General features: G+C 39.0%; 1 protein-coding gene across 1 annotated transcript in view; it reads left to right on the plus strand.

Annotated features, from left to right (window-relative positions):
• Positions 1-15,044, plus strand: part of RBM33 (RNA binding motif protein 33) — a 100,174-nt gene that overhangs the window by 10,660 nt on the left and 74,470 nt on the right. Inside the window, exons 2-5 of the mRNA XM_058815625.1 lie at positions 4,837-4,915; positions 9,872-9,920; positions 11,721-11,797; positions 14,280-14,571. Of these exons, the coding sequence (XP_058671608.1) occupies positions 4,837-4,915; positions 9,872-9,920; positions 11,721-11,797; positions 14,280-14,571 (497 nt within the window). The remainder of the gene's footprint in view (positions 1-4,836; positions 4,916-9,871; positions 9,921-11,720; positions 11,798-14,279; positions 14,572-15,044) is intronic.

A 15,044-nucleotide genomic window follows, 5' to 3' on the forward strand; every position in this document is an offset into this window, starting at 1 on the left:
TCCTTCTCTGCGGCATCCTGAAACTTCCCTGCCACTTTAGGAAGAGCCAAGTGGAGGATTGCTTTGGGTTTCCCTGTATAACTGGCCTGCTCTGCTTCCTTATTCAGTTACTGCTTTTTATGGTGTTTGATAGGTCTCTCTTGGTTTGCTGTGGGGTTTTTTTACTTGCTGATTTTGCCTGGAAATCAGAGGGGGCTTAATGTGTTTAGAGATCACCTATCAGCATTTTCCAGTTGGTACCCAGCTGATGCACAAACATCATCTTGGTGAGCTTTGCTGGAGGAGGAGCTGTGGCCAGTGCCTGCTGTGCCTTAGCAACAGTTGCTGTGTACGGGTGCTGGAAGAGATACAGAACTTCTTCCTGCCATAGACATTTGAATGCTTTAAACCCTATTTTCATGGATTTCCACCATCCATTTTTCCCTACTATCTTCCTCACGGTAATACTGAGAATTATTTAAAAAAAAAAAACCAAAAAACTTTGGCTGTTGCTGTCAGTGGTTGTGAACTCTGCTGATGCTGAGTGGGTTTATTTCTGCACAAGTTAATGTTTTACAGGCATTTAACCACCCGTGACGCAAACATTGACTTACAAGTTTCTCAAGAAGGAGCTATAAATGTTAAATTGATTGTTATTTACTGGTATTTTACAATGTTATTGCCTAGATAAGTCAAAGAAAAATAAATGTCTGTGTGATTTCAGAAATGGAGAAAAAATTATGCCTCTAGAGGTGTGTTAGGTACCACAGCACATTGCAAGGCCTGAGTCCATTTCAGAGCTGCTGTCTCAAATAAAGCTGGCACAGAATGCTGTTTGTAGGCGTGTAACTGTTGTGACCTCTTTTATAAGGAAAGTTACAACCTGCTCTGGGCTCTGACAGTCCTTAATGTCACAATGGCATAATTTGTAACACTCAGTGTCAGCTGTCACAGAACAAATAAGCATAAAAAAAAAAAAGCTGTCTCCTTGTGTCCCAAAGATCTTTATATCATGTGTGTTGAGATGAGAACAGGGAGCTGAAGGGGATGTGTGGAGCAGTTCTTGCAAGGTGTGGTCACTACAGGCAAATGGACCAGTCATTTTTGAGGATTTTGTGTGCATCCTGCTAGAGGGCACTTGGGAAAAGAGCTTTGCTGGATGTGATTCAGCTTTTGAATTTTGGTAGAAGTTGCTCATAATTAAGAAATAAGTTATGAGGAATTTGGAGGGGTTGGAAGAGCTGGAGCATAGAGGTTCATGATGTTGGCTGAGTGGTGAGAGTTCAGGTCCGCACTTGCCAGGTTCAGAAACTTGCCAGAACTTGGACTGTCCTTTGCTGTAATTTCTTCACTAGCAGCAGTAATAGGTTGAAATATTTTTATGGCTGTGAAACTTTGATATCTGGGTGGAAAAGTCAACCATGAGTTGTATCAAAAAGTGTTTCACTGTGCTGTGGAGAGATTATATGTGGAGAGAAGAAGGGTTTGGTGTGTAGTTTTGTCTTGTCTAGATTTAGACCTGGCTGATGTGAAGGTCCATCTCTGGAAGGATTGTGTGCTGAGAGCTCAGATCTTCAAGTGCTCCTGGTTTATAATGCAGCTCTAGTGCTAAAGGGGTGCCTGGCATGGAAAAATGTATCTTGCAAGCAGGAATAGCTTAAAAAGAACTTGCAGTCTTCCTGATGGTGGTCATTTTCTTGAGCTTAGGCAATATTTGGACACTTGTTATTTGGGTTGCTGCCAAACCAGTTGCTTTACCTTAAAAAATAACCTGTGGTGGTGGCTACATCAAGTGAGTGGATTACTGTAATCCAGCTGTAAGAATAGTGTCAGTGTGGGATATTCATGCCCTTAAATGTCAGTGCACCAAGGCACTGCAGCATGGTTTTGAGTGACCATAAAGAGAGCAATGTGACCTTTTTTGTTCCCCACAGAGACTACAGAATTAGTGAATTTAGTGTTCAAGAGGAAGATGGGAAATACTTGTGTATTTGTTTGGTTTTCCTCTGTGAGTGAAATAGGAATTGGAATAGGAGGTTGCAATATGGAGATGTTTGAGCAGAGAAATGTAAAACAACTGTTTTCAATGGCTTTAGGTTATGCAAGTCAGTTAAAATATAAAAGATAAATTAAAATGCAGACATATCTGTTGATAGTAAAGGAGAGAACCTGATCAAGGAGAATTATTTCTAGCTACTGTTTCAAAATAAAAGATTTGCTACACTTGCTTCATGTTGCATCATAATTCTTACTGAGCACTCTTTCTTTCGTAGCTATTTATGATTGAAATTTCTGCTTTGAATATTCTTAATATAGTGATGTTGCAAGATCTGGATTTTCTCTTGTTAATGTTTTTACCTTCTTGTAAACTTCCATCAGTCACTAACATTGATATTTTGATAAGATGAAGTGAGGAGTGAATAGGTTTGTCATTGCATATGGGAAATACTCACTTAAGGATACTGAGCTGAGTTTAAAGAGCTGAAGACAGATTTGGTTTTGGAGATTTATTAAAGAAACCAACCAAACAAGAAAACCTAGTTGAGTAAAACAGTTGTTCCTTGGCAATGTACTTGGTCAAAGAGTTGAATACAAATAGACTCAGGAGGGTAAGTGGATTTATGGCATTTTATCAATCCCAATTCAGAGTCACACTGCAAGGACTGGATTGCTTGACCTGCTGTATTTTGCAGGCCATTCAACTGCAGCAGGTTTCCCTCTGTGTTGAGCATAATCCAGTTGTTGGATTCTTACCCAAGTTGTTAAAATGTGTGAAAGAGAGTGAACCCAGCTGTGCAGTCTCTGTTGGGCTGCAGTCAGAGAGGGGGAGAGTGGAGATTGAGGGTATCTGCTTCCCATTTCCTGGTGACAAGACATGATGTCTGAACAGAGCAAGTGACCTTTGCATATTCTTGCTGAGAAATGGAAGTTTGTACATATTTCAGTAGCAAAACTGTCATTTGCAAACTAAGCTGTGCAAGAGGAAGTGGTGGGCAAAATTAGGGTATTTATTGAGAGAAATGTGGAGCAGCAGTTGTTTCTTGGAAGGCAAGTGCATGTTTAGGTACAGAGTGTAACCTGCTTCAGTGACTTCTGGTGGTTTTGCTGCCCCAGTTGAGATGAGTGATGGTTTTTCCACCTGACTTCTCTCTTGTGCTGCTGCTGACCTGCCCTGTGCTGTCCTGAGGTTTGCTCTTATTTTCAGAGTGCCTTTGCTGGCTCAGTGTTAGTGGTTGAGCTCGTGGCCTCCAAGGCAAGCAGAGATTTGGCAGATGTTATCTTCACCTCCACTGCATCTCAGTTCCATGCATTTCTGGGGAGCTGCTGTTTCTGGAATGTCCTTCACTGGCAGATTTTGCCAGTGATTTAGCTCATGCTCTGTTTCCTTCAGGTGATCCTGGTTGCAACAGTGAGAAGAGGCAAAGCTGTGTAGTACATTCTGGGTTTTTTTTATTGTTGAAGCATGGAGATGTTGGTTGACAGTGGCTGACAATGAGCCAGAAGTGTGCCCAGGTGGCCAAGAAGGCCATCTTGGTTTGTGTGGCCAGCAAGGCAAAGGCTGTGATCATCCCTTTTTCCTCAATACTGCTGAGGCCACACCTCAAATCCTGTGTTCAGTTTTGGGCTTCTCACTTCAGGAAAGACACTGAGGTGCTGGAGTGTGTCCAGAGAAGGGCAGGGAGGTTGGTGCAGGGTCTGGAGCACAAATCTGACAGGGAGCAGCTGAGGGAGCTGGAGGAAAGGAGACTCAGGGGGACCTTATCTCTCTGAGAGGACCATCTGAGAGGAGGCTGTAGCCAGGTGGGTCTGTCTCTTACCCCAGGTAACAAGAGACAGAATGAGAGGAAAAGGCCTCAAGTTGTGCCAAAGAAGGTTTAGATTGCATGTTTGGAAGGATTGTAAAGCTTTGGAACAGGCTTCCCAGGGAAAGGAAATGATCATCCCTGGAAGGGTTCAAAAACATGTGGATATGGCACTTGAGGACATGGTTTAATGGTGAATTTGGTAGTTGAACTTGGCAATCTTACAGGTCTTTTCCAACCTTAATGATTCTGTAATTCTGTGCTGGTATTTGTCTGTTTTCTACATGCTAATTGAAAAGTAGAAAAAGGTATTTTTGCATCTTCTAAACAACATGCACACCCCACACCCACCCAGAAAATGCCATCTGTGTGGTTGCTTTGGCAACCTCTTCATTTTGAACCAAAGATTTAAAGAAACTGAAAGAGTTAAGAGTTTAGCTAGATTTAGTTAGGAGGATAAAAACAATTTATAGTGATTAAGAGTATACCAAGAAGAGCAGAATTAATGGGGAATAGTTAATTATTAGCAGATAGAGTGGTTAAGGCTAAGATATAAATCACTTACTTGTCTTACTGTGTTTGAAGAAGCAGGATAAATATTTGCAGCTATTGTGAAAATGAAGAAACTGTGACCTGCAGCTGGGCCCTGAAACTTGAGCTACAGCCAGGGGGTCCAAAGCCTGCCAGCAGGGCAGGAGTAAAAGGTCACTGTGATCTCAGAAGACCACAGACCCATTTGGAAGCCCACTGACTCAATTCAACCAAGAGACTGTGCAGGTGTAAAAAGAATTTTGGACTCATATAGGAAGCAGGAGTAGGTGGGGTTAGGTAATGCATTTGTATATGTGTATTGGGTAATTATAGGAATTTGTAAGACTTTTGTGGATAAATGGAGAGCCAGAGCCAGAATTTTGCACATCTTTGGGAAGTTACTACTAAAGTGTGCCCAGTGCTGTCAGTGAACACAGCACTTTCTGACTTAACTGGTTGGAGAGCTCTATTCTGTGCTTCAGTTTCAGTAAGGATTATTTAATGCAGTCACATTTTTTTACAGATGATGACTTTGATCAGTTTGATAAGCCTGGTGCTGAAAGGTCTTGGAGAAGAAGAGCTGGAGATGACGACTGGGACAGGTAGGTGGAATATTTCCATGTTCAGTTCTGTAAGCTGAATTGCATTGTTCTGTTTCCCATTCTGGCATTCTGTATTCCAACATTCAGAGCGCTGCACATTTAGATTCTAATGAAGATGTTGTTTTGCATGTGTCAGCCAATGCTAGATTGTGCCAAACATGTACTTGCCTTGAGGAATATAGAGCATTGTGAAGAGATGCCTTTTAAAATTGGATAAATACAAAGTATTTGTGGTGTGTAATTTTGCAATTAATGTTTTGGTTTTGCTTTTAAATATTTAATAGAGCTAGGTGGTTTAAATAGAATTTGCTAGTACTTGAATTTGCCCAACTTAATTTTTAAAATATGTTTTACTTCAATGTTTAAATTACTTTCATGTTTAAATTATTTTACTTTGATCTTTAAATCCCTATCCTCTTAAGTTCTACTTCTGTTTTAAATTGGGGGAGAGGAGGAGAGCTTAGGCATGGGCATCCTCAACAATATGACTGTTCTAAAGATAGAGAAGTGTGTGTGCTCTGGGTTATTTTGGGGGAGAATGTGTGTTATTTTATGAGGCAGCAATCAAGCTGCTGGCTGCACAGATCTGCTCTTTCTAGGAGAAAACATATAACTTATTTCTGTTATTTTTCTGTGATTCCTTTTTAGTAATAGACTTGTTCAGACTTTGCCAGTGGTTTTCACTCTAAAAGGGAGAAAATATTCCAAGTAGATTTCTGTGTTCTCTAATAATCACTCAAGTGATTGTAGTAAACAAATTTTACTGTAAGTAGTTTTCCTCTGAGCTGAGCCTTTGGAGTAAATCAACTGCTCTACATTTATTGTCATTCCAGAGGCATTAGTTTCCTCTTCCTTGGTGTTCTGCTAGGTTGAGTGGGAGTATGTGAGTGAGGAATTTGGGCAGTAGCTCTGGTATATGCAGGGTGTTCTGTTTGCTGATGAGCAGTGCCTGCTCTCTGTCAGCCCAGGGCAGCTGTTTGAGGGTTGGATGCTGAGGTGCACCAAGGAGCTGCTCTGCTTTGGGAGTGGAATTAAAGAACTTGCTCAGCCTGGGTCTCTCCCGGGCTGCCTCCTGTACCCAGGATTGGCTGTTCAGAAACCTTAAAATTGCAGGCAGAATGTTTTGTATTAGAATATTTTCTGAACTTTTGGCCTTTGGTGCATAAATGGGTGGGCTCATGGCTGCTGACTGGTCACGTTCAGGTTTGGCTGCCCAGCTCATCACTTGATAAGATCTGAAAGAGTCAAGCAGCAGCTGTTACATCAGAAGTTGGAAGCTTTTACCCAGTGGCAAACTGCTTGTGCAAAGCTGCTTTTAATAGGGCTTGACAGTTTTAGAGTATTTTCACTGAGCTGAGACTTTGAAGTATACAAGGATTTAGTTTTAGAAAAATGGCTTAATTTATGTGTTTATTATTAGCTGTATTCAATTAAAGAGAGATGATCAGAATGCAGTAGGGAAATTGTGAGGGAAGTGGTTTCAGGTGCAGAGCAGAAGATTCTGGAGTTTTATTTTGTTGATCATTTCAGAAGTTTTATTTTACAGCTGTATCTAGTAAAATACTATTTGTATGTGTTGGAATATTTTTTGGTTAATACTATTTTCTTCGAATTTCAAAGTTCTCTTTGTAAGTGTTGAGTTCTGTAGTTGTCTTGGCAATTAGAAATGCTGTACATGGACATGTTGCCTAATGTAATTGTTTGGGGATTTTACCTACTGGCCTAATTCAGTGTAGGACATGGTTTCTCAAAGATGGAAAAAAGGCTGGATGAACACAGTAATCTTGGTTTTAATCTTTCATGTGTTGTTTTCCATTGAAGCATCATTTGGGAGGGGGAGATGAAGGAGGTGTGTTAGTCACACATCTTCATCAAACATCAGCTCCTGCTGTGTTGTTACTTGGCTGAGTCCCATCCCCCAGTCACTTAAATAATCAAAATAATATAGATTTATTAGTAGTATATTTATTTTATTTGTAATTAAATGTTGATTTTTCAGAGCTCTGTCATTTCTCAAACCCTGGAGGGTGTTAACTGAGAGTTGGAAGGCCCCACTTATTTGGGAGTACAAATGTAACATTGTTCTTGGAGAATTTTCCCCATTTTGTCCAAGTTCTTTTCCTGAAACATTTGTGTCCTTGCTACTGCTCATGTTTAATGAGGCATGCTTATGAAATTGGAGACTTGAAAGGGCCAGTCTGATGTCTTTATCACATTAATTTGTACATTTATCTCATTAAGTAGCCCAAAGCTTGGGTTTGGGAAAAACCTGCATTTCTGGTGCTCTCCTTCAAGGTGACAGGGCAGATTTAGTAGCTGGTATTTGCTGAAATTCACTTGTTCAGACCCTTCTTTGAGATTACTGATTTCTCTATGCTGGCTGAAAATTTTCCACTTTTAGTCTGCTTTTTTTTTTTTTTTTTTTTTTTTTTTTTTTTTGTTATTTTTTTCTTATTTGAGTAGGCTAAATTTATTCATTAAGGAAAATGTTGGGTATTGAGAGTTGAAGAAGGGAAGGAAAATCCGTCTTTTTCTTGTGAGAGCAGCAAACCCAAAATTATCTTAACCCAGTATTTCCTGGTATTGTCGTTTTGGAAAGACATTTGTCTTGATGATGGCAAGCGTGAGATGCTTTTGGATCTAGAATAGGTGTGTACTTTTATTCCAGTTTATTTTATGTGGATTTGTGTTATATGAAATTGCAGCCATTCATTTTTGTCTATTTCTCTCAGCTAGCCTAAGATCTGTCAGTGTCAGAGGGTTTTCTGTTTGTTTTCTTGGTGGTTCTTTTGTTTGTTTGCTTTGTTCTTTAATGGTCAGATTTAGTCCTTGTGGTTCTTTTTTCTATAGACAGCTTCAGATTTGGCTGCTTATAAAGGAGCTTGAGATAGTTCCACTTTCCTGTGCAGGTTTTTCACTGTTACTTTGTTTACTAAAAAAGTTACTCATGGTCATTTTTCTAATTTATCAATAAAAATACTGAATGATATTGAATATTTTAATAGGTTTTGAAGGGCACCCTGTGAACTACTTTTTGCTTCTGATACAAACTTATTTATATCCTGACAGCTTTTTTGACTGTCAGGCAATAGGTTAGAGTTTCTGAAAATCTAGAATATGTTTGCAGTTAATTCTAGAGATCAAATGTTAATTTTTTTTTAAACAATCACATCAAGAGTGCTTTTTAGTAATATGGTAAGTAGACCTAGGTATGTTTAGATAATTAAATTAATCTTTCAGTTTCTTTTGCATTCCTTTCCTTAATTTGAATTTCTTGCTACCCAAAATTGGTTTTTATCTTTGAATGCTGCTGCAACATATGCTCTTGCCATCTCTTGGAATTTCTCTAGTGCAGTTTTATTAAAAGCTGTCAATGGTTGGCCATAGTGCTGGGAAATATTTTCAAACATTTTGGTGCATTTGTCAGATTACTGACAGTTGAAAAGATTAGTGATTTTTTTTTTTTGAGACAAAATTGAAGTAGGAAATTCTCTGCAACCATTTCTGTTCCACAGAGTCTCTGTCTCTGAAAGAAAAGGCTGAAATTCTAGTCAGTTTGCTCTTTGGAATGTGTGATATGTCTTATCCCCTAATTTTTGTTTAATATTACATTGAGCACAAAACAATTGCTATTTGTTAATGTTCAGTCATTCCTGGACCTGTTTGTGATCAGTAACAGTGGATAAATGCTCTATACTGACGTTAGTGTCCTATTTAGGGCTTATTTGGTGTATCATTTGTTCTTTCCTAGCCCAGAGGATTTTTACAACCCTCACTACCCCTTCCCTCCTATGTTACCTGTACAGTAATTGGCTCTGAAAGAGATTGATCCATATGCAAACCAACTGATCTATGTTTTGGAATTGTGTCCCCATTTTCAAGCATTTGCCATGTAGTTCTAAGCAACTCTTACACAAATTCCTTTGCAGTTCATACAGGCTGTTCTCACTTGGGATGATTTGGTTTTTATGTACTACCTAAGGGGTGGTGGGTTTTGTTTCTCTTTGGTTTTTTTTAAGGTGTGCAGGTAGAAATAGTCTCCTCTGAAAGTACAGCTCATATTTCAAATCACTGACATCTCATTGTAGTATTGATATGCATGTTCTAATACGTGTTTTTTTGTCAGTAACAGGTGTTTATTATTGAAGGGGATTGGTCATCCCTGTCACTAAATAATTCTGTCACTGAAGGAGGAATGAAATGAAGCAGTTTTTGTGGAGTTTAGCTCACCTTGCATGTAGTTCCTTGCACCCAGTTGTGTTTATGGGGCAGTTGCACTGTGATGGCAGAAGTGTTGTAAGCCAATATTTCTGTGCTTCCTGAATTCTTGGGCACAAATACAGAACTGATGAAACATGCATTTGATTTTGTCACCCTACAAATGTATGTTTGCCCTTACCCTCAACCTGAGGAGGAGGAAATGAAGTATTTATGCAAGATGAAGGCCTAAGGCTGGCTTTCAGGACAGGTCCAGGCTCCCAAGCCAGGCAGCTTCCCAGGCTCTCAGCTCCTGGCTGGGTGCAGCGTGGGCCACATGGGGACCTGTGGACTGAGCCTTGCCCACAGGACATTCCTGTCCCATGGCCTCCCTGGGGAGCTGGAAATCAGCAATTTGGAGTTTGGGCAGTGTGTCCAAATGGCCTTGGAGTGAAGGATCTGGAATGGCTGGGGTTTGGCTGGCTGTCCCTGTTCCTGTGTTGGGTTTAGTGGAGGGGATATGGAAAGGAGAGCATACAGAAATGAAATGCCCGTGCAATACAGATTTATTTAATAGGTATGATTTGTTGTTTCACTGAAAAGTAAAAACCTTTTATTCCCTGAATGCTTTGCTAAAATACGCTTTGTGCTGGCCTGGCAACAATTCTCCTTGAGGCAAATTTGTAAGGCATATGCCCTGTAAGGTTTTTGGTTTTGCTTTGTAAATTTCAGCTTCTTAAATTTGTTACTGTTTTACAGTGAACTTGATGATGACTTGCTTGGAGAGGATTTGCTGACTGGAAAAAAGGTAAGAGTTATGTATTAAAATTGCAGATATTAAAATGTGAATGTTGTTCAGCTCAGACAGTTCAGGTGTTTGGTTTGACCTTGTGTATTTTACAGTCACCCCCAGAGCACAGCCACAGGTACCTGAGGTCTGCCTTACTGCCAGAGCATTCTGCACCCAAGGCTTTGTTTCCTTCTGTGGAATACCTCCGAGTGTGACTTTTTAAAATAAATGTTAGGGGAAAATTTCTTTTCAACCCAGTTAGGTCTCCTGAATGCTAATTAGCATGATGGAAAATTTAATCCAAGTCCCAGTTTCCTGGCTATTAAAAATGACTTGCCAAAATACCAGTAGTATTTACCAGAGAGTAAATACAAAAGCAGTCATTGCTGTCTGTGATGATCTGCATGATCTGCCAGGTCATTGCCTGATGAGTAAACAGAAGATTTCCCCTTTTAAAGTGAGGGGAAAAATATGGCAGCAGCTAAAACTGGGGAGCATAAACAAGTTTTCCCCATGTCTTCTATAGACTCTTCCTGCTGGTACCTATTTCCAGGATTGAACTCTGGGAAAAGAGCTAAATGTATTTTTGGATTTGCTAGACATCCATAGGAGAAGATGGGACTTAAGTTTGAGAAATCAAATTGACCTCTTTCTATATTTTATCGTGTAAATGAGCTAATTTTGAAAGTAGTTTTTGAAGTTTTAATTGGAAATCAATAGGTTGTTAAGAAACCTAGCTCTATTAAGAGTTGAGTTTTATTTGTTGTAGTTTTTTATAACCATCTTCTAAGTGTTGGAAGTTAGCTTCTTGAAATTATTACAGCTTCTGTAACCATTTCTTATTAAAGATAGAAAGTTCCTTATTCTCATGTGCTGGTTTAAAGAAAATAAAATTGTAGTAGGATAATGATTGCAGATGTTTGTTACACAGTTACCAGAACCAGCAGCAATTAACATTGAATGGAGGTGATAAAGCTACTTATATTTAAAAATTATATATGTGAATACTAACCAGTACTTGATTCTCCAGTGTTTTATGGTTTTTTTGGTGCTTTTTCTATTCATCTTTTTAATTTGCCATGTTACAGGGCAATACCTGTGAATATGGACCCATGTAATGGGGTAATAATTTCTTAGATTTCTTAGAAAGTTTTCCCTGAGTTATTTAGGCTAAACTTCCTTCTATTTAATCTCATCCCAGTACTTTTAGATAAATCTATCTTTGTGTAACCTTTCTGGCCCTATTACTTTAGAGGCTGGAAATGTTGCTCAGCAGAACTGCAGTTATCTCTCCCTAGGGGGTAATTATTAAAAAAAGAAACAACTGAAAGTTGTTTAATTTGAGAGACAAATTAGGAGGTTTTTTCTTCTCTTACAAAGTAATAATGATTTTTCAGTTTTCTTTATCATATCCTTTGCTCCAGTCTCCTGTCTCTTCTCCCTAGAAATTGCAATTCATGTGTTTTCTTGACTTGTCTAATGCATCAAGGTCACAAGGCTGTGTACAAGAGCTTACCTTTCTTCCTTCCTGGTCTGTCCTCAGTGAGTTGTCATCTTTGGCCATATTTGAGAATACATCAGTAAAAAAATAGTGTTGATAGACAGGCAAATTTGAGTTCTGTAAATTTCCTTAGGATTGTCAAAAATGTATTTTAAGATTTGTGATCTTGTGTTGTGTGTTTTTTCTCATTGAATTATGTAATTTCTTTGAAGATATGCTCTCAGTTTGGGATGTATTCTTCATGAAAAATATTTAGCCTTCAGTACTTAGTTAAGTTTGTATCTTTTTTGTTCATGATTGACTTTTTTGAAACCTAGAATCAGTCAGACTTGTCAGATGAGGAGCTGAATGATGATCTTCTGCAGAGTGACAATGAAGAGGAACAAGAATTTCGGTATTTCTTTTTAAATCTTGTCTTGGATAACTCAAAGCTATGAATGACTCCTGTTACTGATAACTAATAACTACTCAACTAAAGTTATTGGTATATACTTAAAATAGTTTTGCTTTTTACATAGCCAGCTATTTAGTGATGTATATATAATGTACACAGTAGCATTGTGAACATTTCAGTAAAATATTTTTTTTGTTATTTTGATCTAATAAATTTTTTCAAGTCTCTAAAAAGCTTATAAGAAGAAATAGTGTCATCTGCTGTGCATATAGAATTAATTATTAGCACTTACAGAGCTTGCTTTACTGCCTCAGTATTGCTTGCTGATGCCAGATGATTTTTTGCCTTTTGTATATCATATCACTTTTATGTATCCTCAGTACACTTAGCATGCATACTTGTAATTCCTCAAGTCTGAAAATTTATCATAGTCCTAGTGTTCTGTTAGGCCAGGAGACCAAACATCCTAAAGGCCTCGTAGTAGGAGGCTGGAAAACCCTGCACTATCTTGGGAAGCCAAAGTCCTCTCTAGAATCCATCCTGTAAATTGGAGATTTGGCCCAGCCAGGGGGGAGTTGCTTGGGGTGGGAGGATATCACACTATTCATTCAGTCTTCTCATTGGGGCATCTTTGTTAGATATGCTGATTTGTAAGGTCTGTAAATTGTATATGGGATCTGTCCTGTGTTGTGTGCATTTTGTATGTTCCACCTTGGTGAAGTGGTGCACCATAAGGATCCTTATTGAATACCAAGGTAAAAACCCTTTATCCCTTAATTGTGTCTGGCTCTTAATTTTTAGGACCAAGGGAAAGGCATCATTCCTATATAGTCCTTTTCTGCCATATTTCTTTTAAAACTCTGTCTTACCTCCTCAGACTCTGAGGAGGGGAATTTGTGACTTAAACATTTCTCTACAATTACACAGCAGAAAATTTTGAACAGACTTAATAGGATTAAGATATTTCCATGGGAGTTTACTGAGAATCCTGCCCTGTGAATACCCTGTGGTAATACAGTTTTTCAGCTGAATTTTGGGCATTACAAGTCAAAATGAATGTCTTGTTTTTGCTTTTCAAGCTGGAGTAAAGTAGCAGAGAAAGTGCTTGTAATGCCAAAGTGATGCAGTGCCATTGCTGCTTTCACTGGCCTGTTTTTCCTGCTTCCCTTATTGCATGCTGTGCCAGGCATTCATCTGAAGGGCTGTGAATGTATCTATATGTATAACATACATAGGGGATCTCCATCTCTGAGATCTCTGTATTAGCTGTAATTAGGATAAGGATTCCTGTCCTTATGTTGGACTGGTGAGGGTGTGATAAAATGCTCCACCATCAATCTCTTCATTGGCTGCCATTTTTCTCCATGCAGTGAGGGTGGGACTGTTCCCTTCAAAAAGGGGAATCCCAGTTAGAGATCTTGGCTGGTTTTTGCTGTATGTCCTCCTTGAGACTCCTGGATGGCAGGGATGGCTGTGTGACCAAACACAGTAGTGATAAAACCAATTTGATATTATCTCAAATGTGATGATATTGCTCAGTGGAAGCAGGTTTCTGTAGACAAGTTTTGCATTTTTAGCAGTTTTATTGCCACAGAGAGCCTTTCCCTTCCCCTTATGTTTCCAGTCAACCTCATGTTTCTGTAGTTGGGAGGATAATGATAATCCTGCATAATGTCTTCACTTTTGTTTTAAATCTTCTCTCTCCTAGAGATGCAGATAGCTCAAAGCTGCCTGGGTCTTGTTCCCCCAAACTTGGGAAAATGGAGAATAATAGGAATGTTATTTAAAAAAAAAATTCTTTGTTTTCCTTATACACAGAGCTCTCAAATCAAGAGCTAGTCTGCTGTTGGTTAGTTGCTTTTTTGTGTTGATGGCACTGACTTTTGTAAACAGTAAACCCTGAGCTTTGCTTTGCCTGCCTGAAGATTATAAACTTGGCAGTTTTTCTATTGATTATTTTTTTTCAGGGTCTGTGCTAGTTAAGAATGTATTAAACATTTGCATTACAGTTTTGACTATTTGTTTTATATTATGTAGAACATTAAATCTATCATTAAAAATGCAAGTTTGAATTCAATAATCAAGAATGAACAATGTTAATACATTTAGTAAAAAATGTTTTGCTAGTGTATTCTGAAAGATTGGGAAAACAGATGCAGTTATAGTAATTTGGTGTATTTTTTTTGTTATTCTTGGAATTAAAATTGAGTCTGGTCGGCTTTGGCTACCAAGCAAGACTTTTGCCAGTTTGACCTGCTAAACCATCTGGTTGGTTTGATTCCCCTGGTCAAATAGCCTGCAGCTGGTGATAAGCTGCATTTTAGTATGCATTATGAGAACATGGCATGGAGTCAAACAGTATATGGGCTATAATTCTATCCACCAACTTGGAGATTTTACATTTGTTGGCTTTGTTTTGCTGAATCTTTGTGAGTAGTTGCCAGTTAGACTTGAGCCTCTGAATTGTGCCCCTGTCCCACAGCTCTCCAGGTGTCACAGTGAGCCTCAATGCCACACCTGGCATCCTGGCATCCTACGAGTCCATCAACGACCCCTCCCTGGAACACGAGGCTGAATATGACCAAGGGGAAGATGAAATTGGTTATGACAAATCTGAAGCACCTGAAGAATATGCCTCAGAGTATGCAGAGGAAGGACATTATGAAGGCAATGATCCTGAGCTGACAGAAGACCAAATAGAATATGGGGAAGAGCCTGGAGAAGAAGATGAAGTGCTAGACCTTGAAATCAATGAACCCCTAGATGAATTTCCAGTGAGTTTCCTTCTATTGTATCGTCAGAGATAACATTGCTTCACGTGCATAGGGTTTTAGACTGATTTAAAATCTGTTTACCTCCCTGGGGAGGAGGGGAAATTAGACCTATTATCACTGTCTGCCAGTTTCTTTATCTAGGCTGTGACAAAGTTTGTGTTGACAGCTTGTTTGGCGGTAGGTAATGCTCCTTTGTCATGCTGGAAAGCAGTTGAGAATCGTGACCTTGAGGGCTGTATCCTTAAGGAAGAAAACTGCTTTGTGTGGTGGAGATGCACTGCCAATTGTTAGAAGTACTTAATGCAAAAGCTTTTATCCAGGCTTTAGACAAGATCTGATAAAGTCCTTCCAAGGTGAAAAGATTATTGACCTGCTAAAGACATCTTTAAGGTGCTAATATCCCAAAGTGATTGATGTCCTGCTTGTTCATCCTTTTTGTAACTGAGAGCTGTCTAAACCTGAATAAAGAGATT

The sequence above is a fragment of the Ammospiza caudacuta genome, chromosome 1 (genome assembly GCF_027887145.1).
Source record: "Ammospiza caudacuta isolate bAmmCau1 chromosome 1, bAmmCau1.pri, whole genome shotgun sequence".
Taxonomy (NCBI): domain Eukaryota; kingdom Metazoa; phylum Chordata; class Aves; order Passeriformes; family Passerellidae; genus Ammospiza; species Ammospiza caudacuta.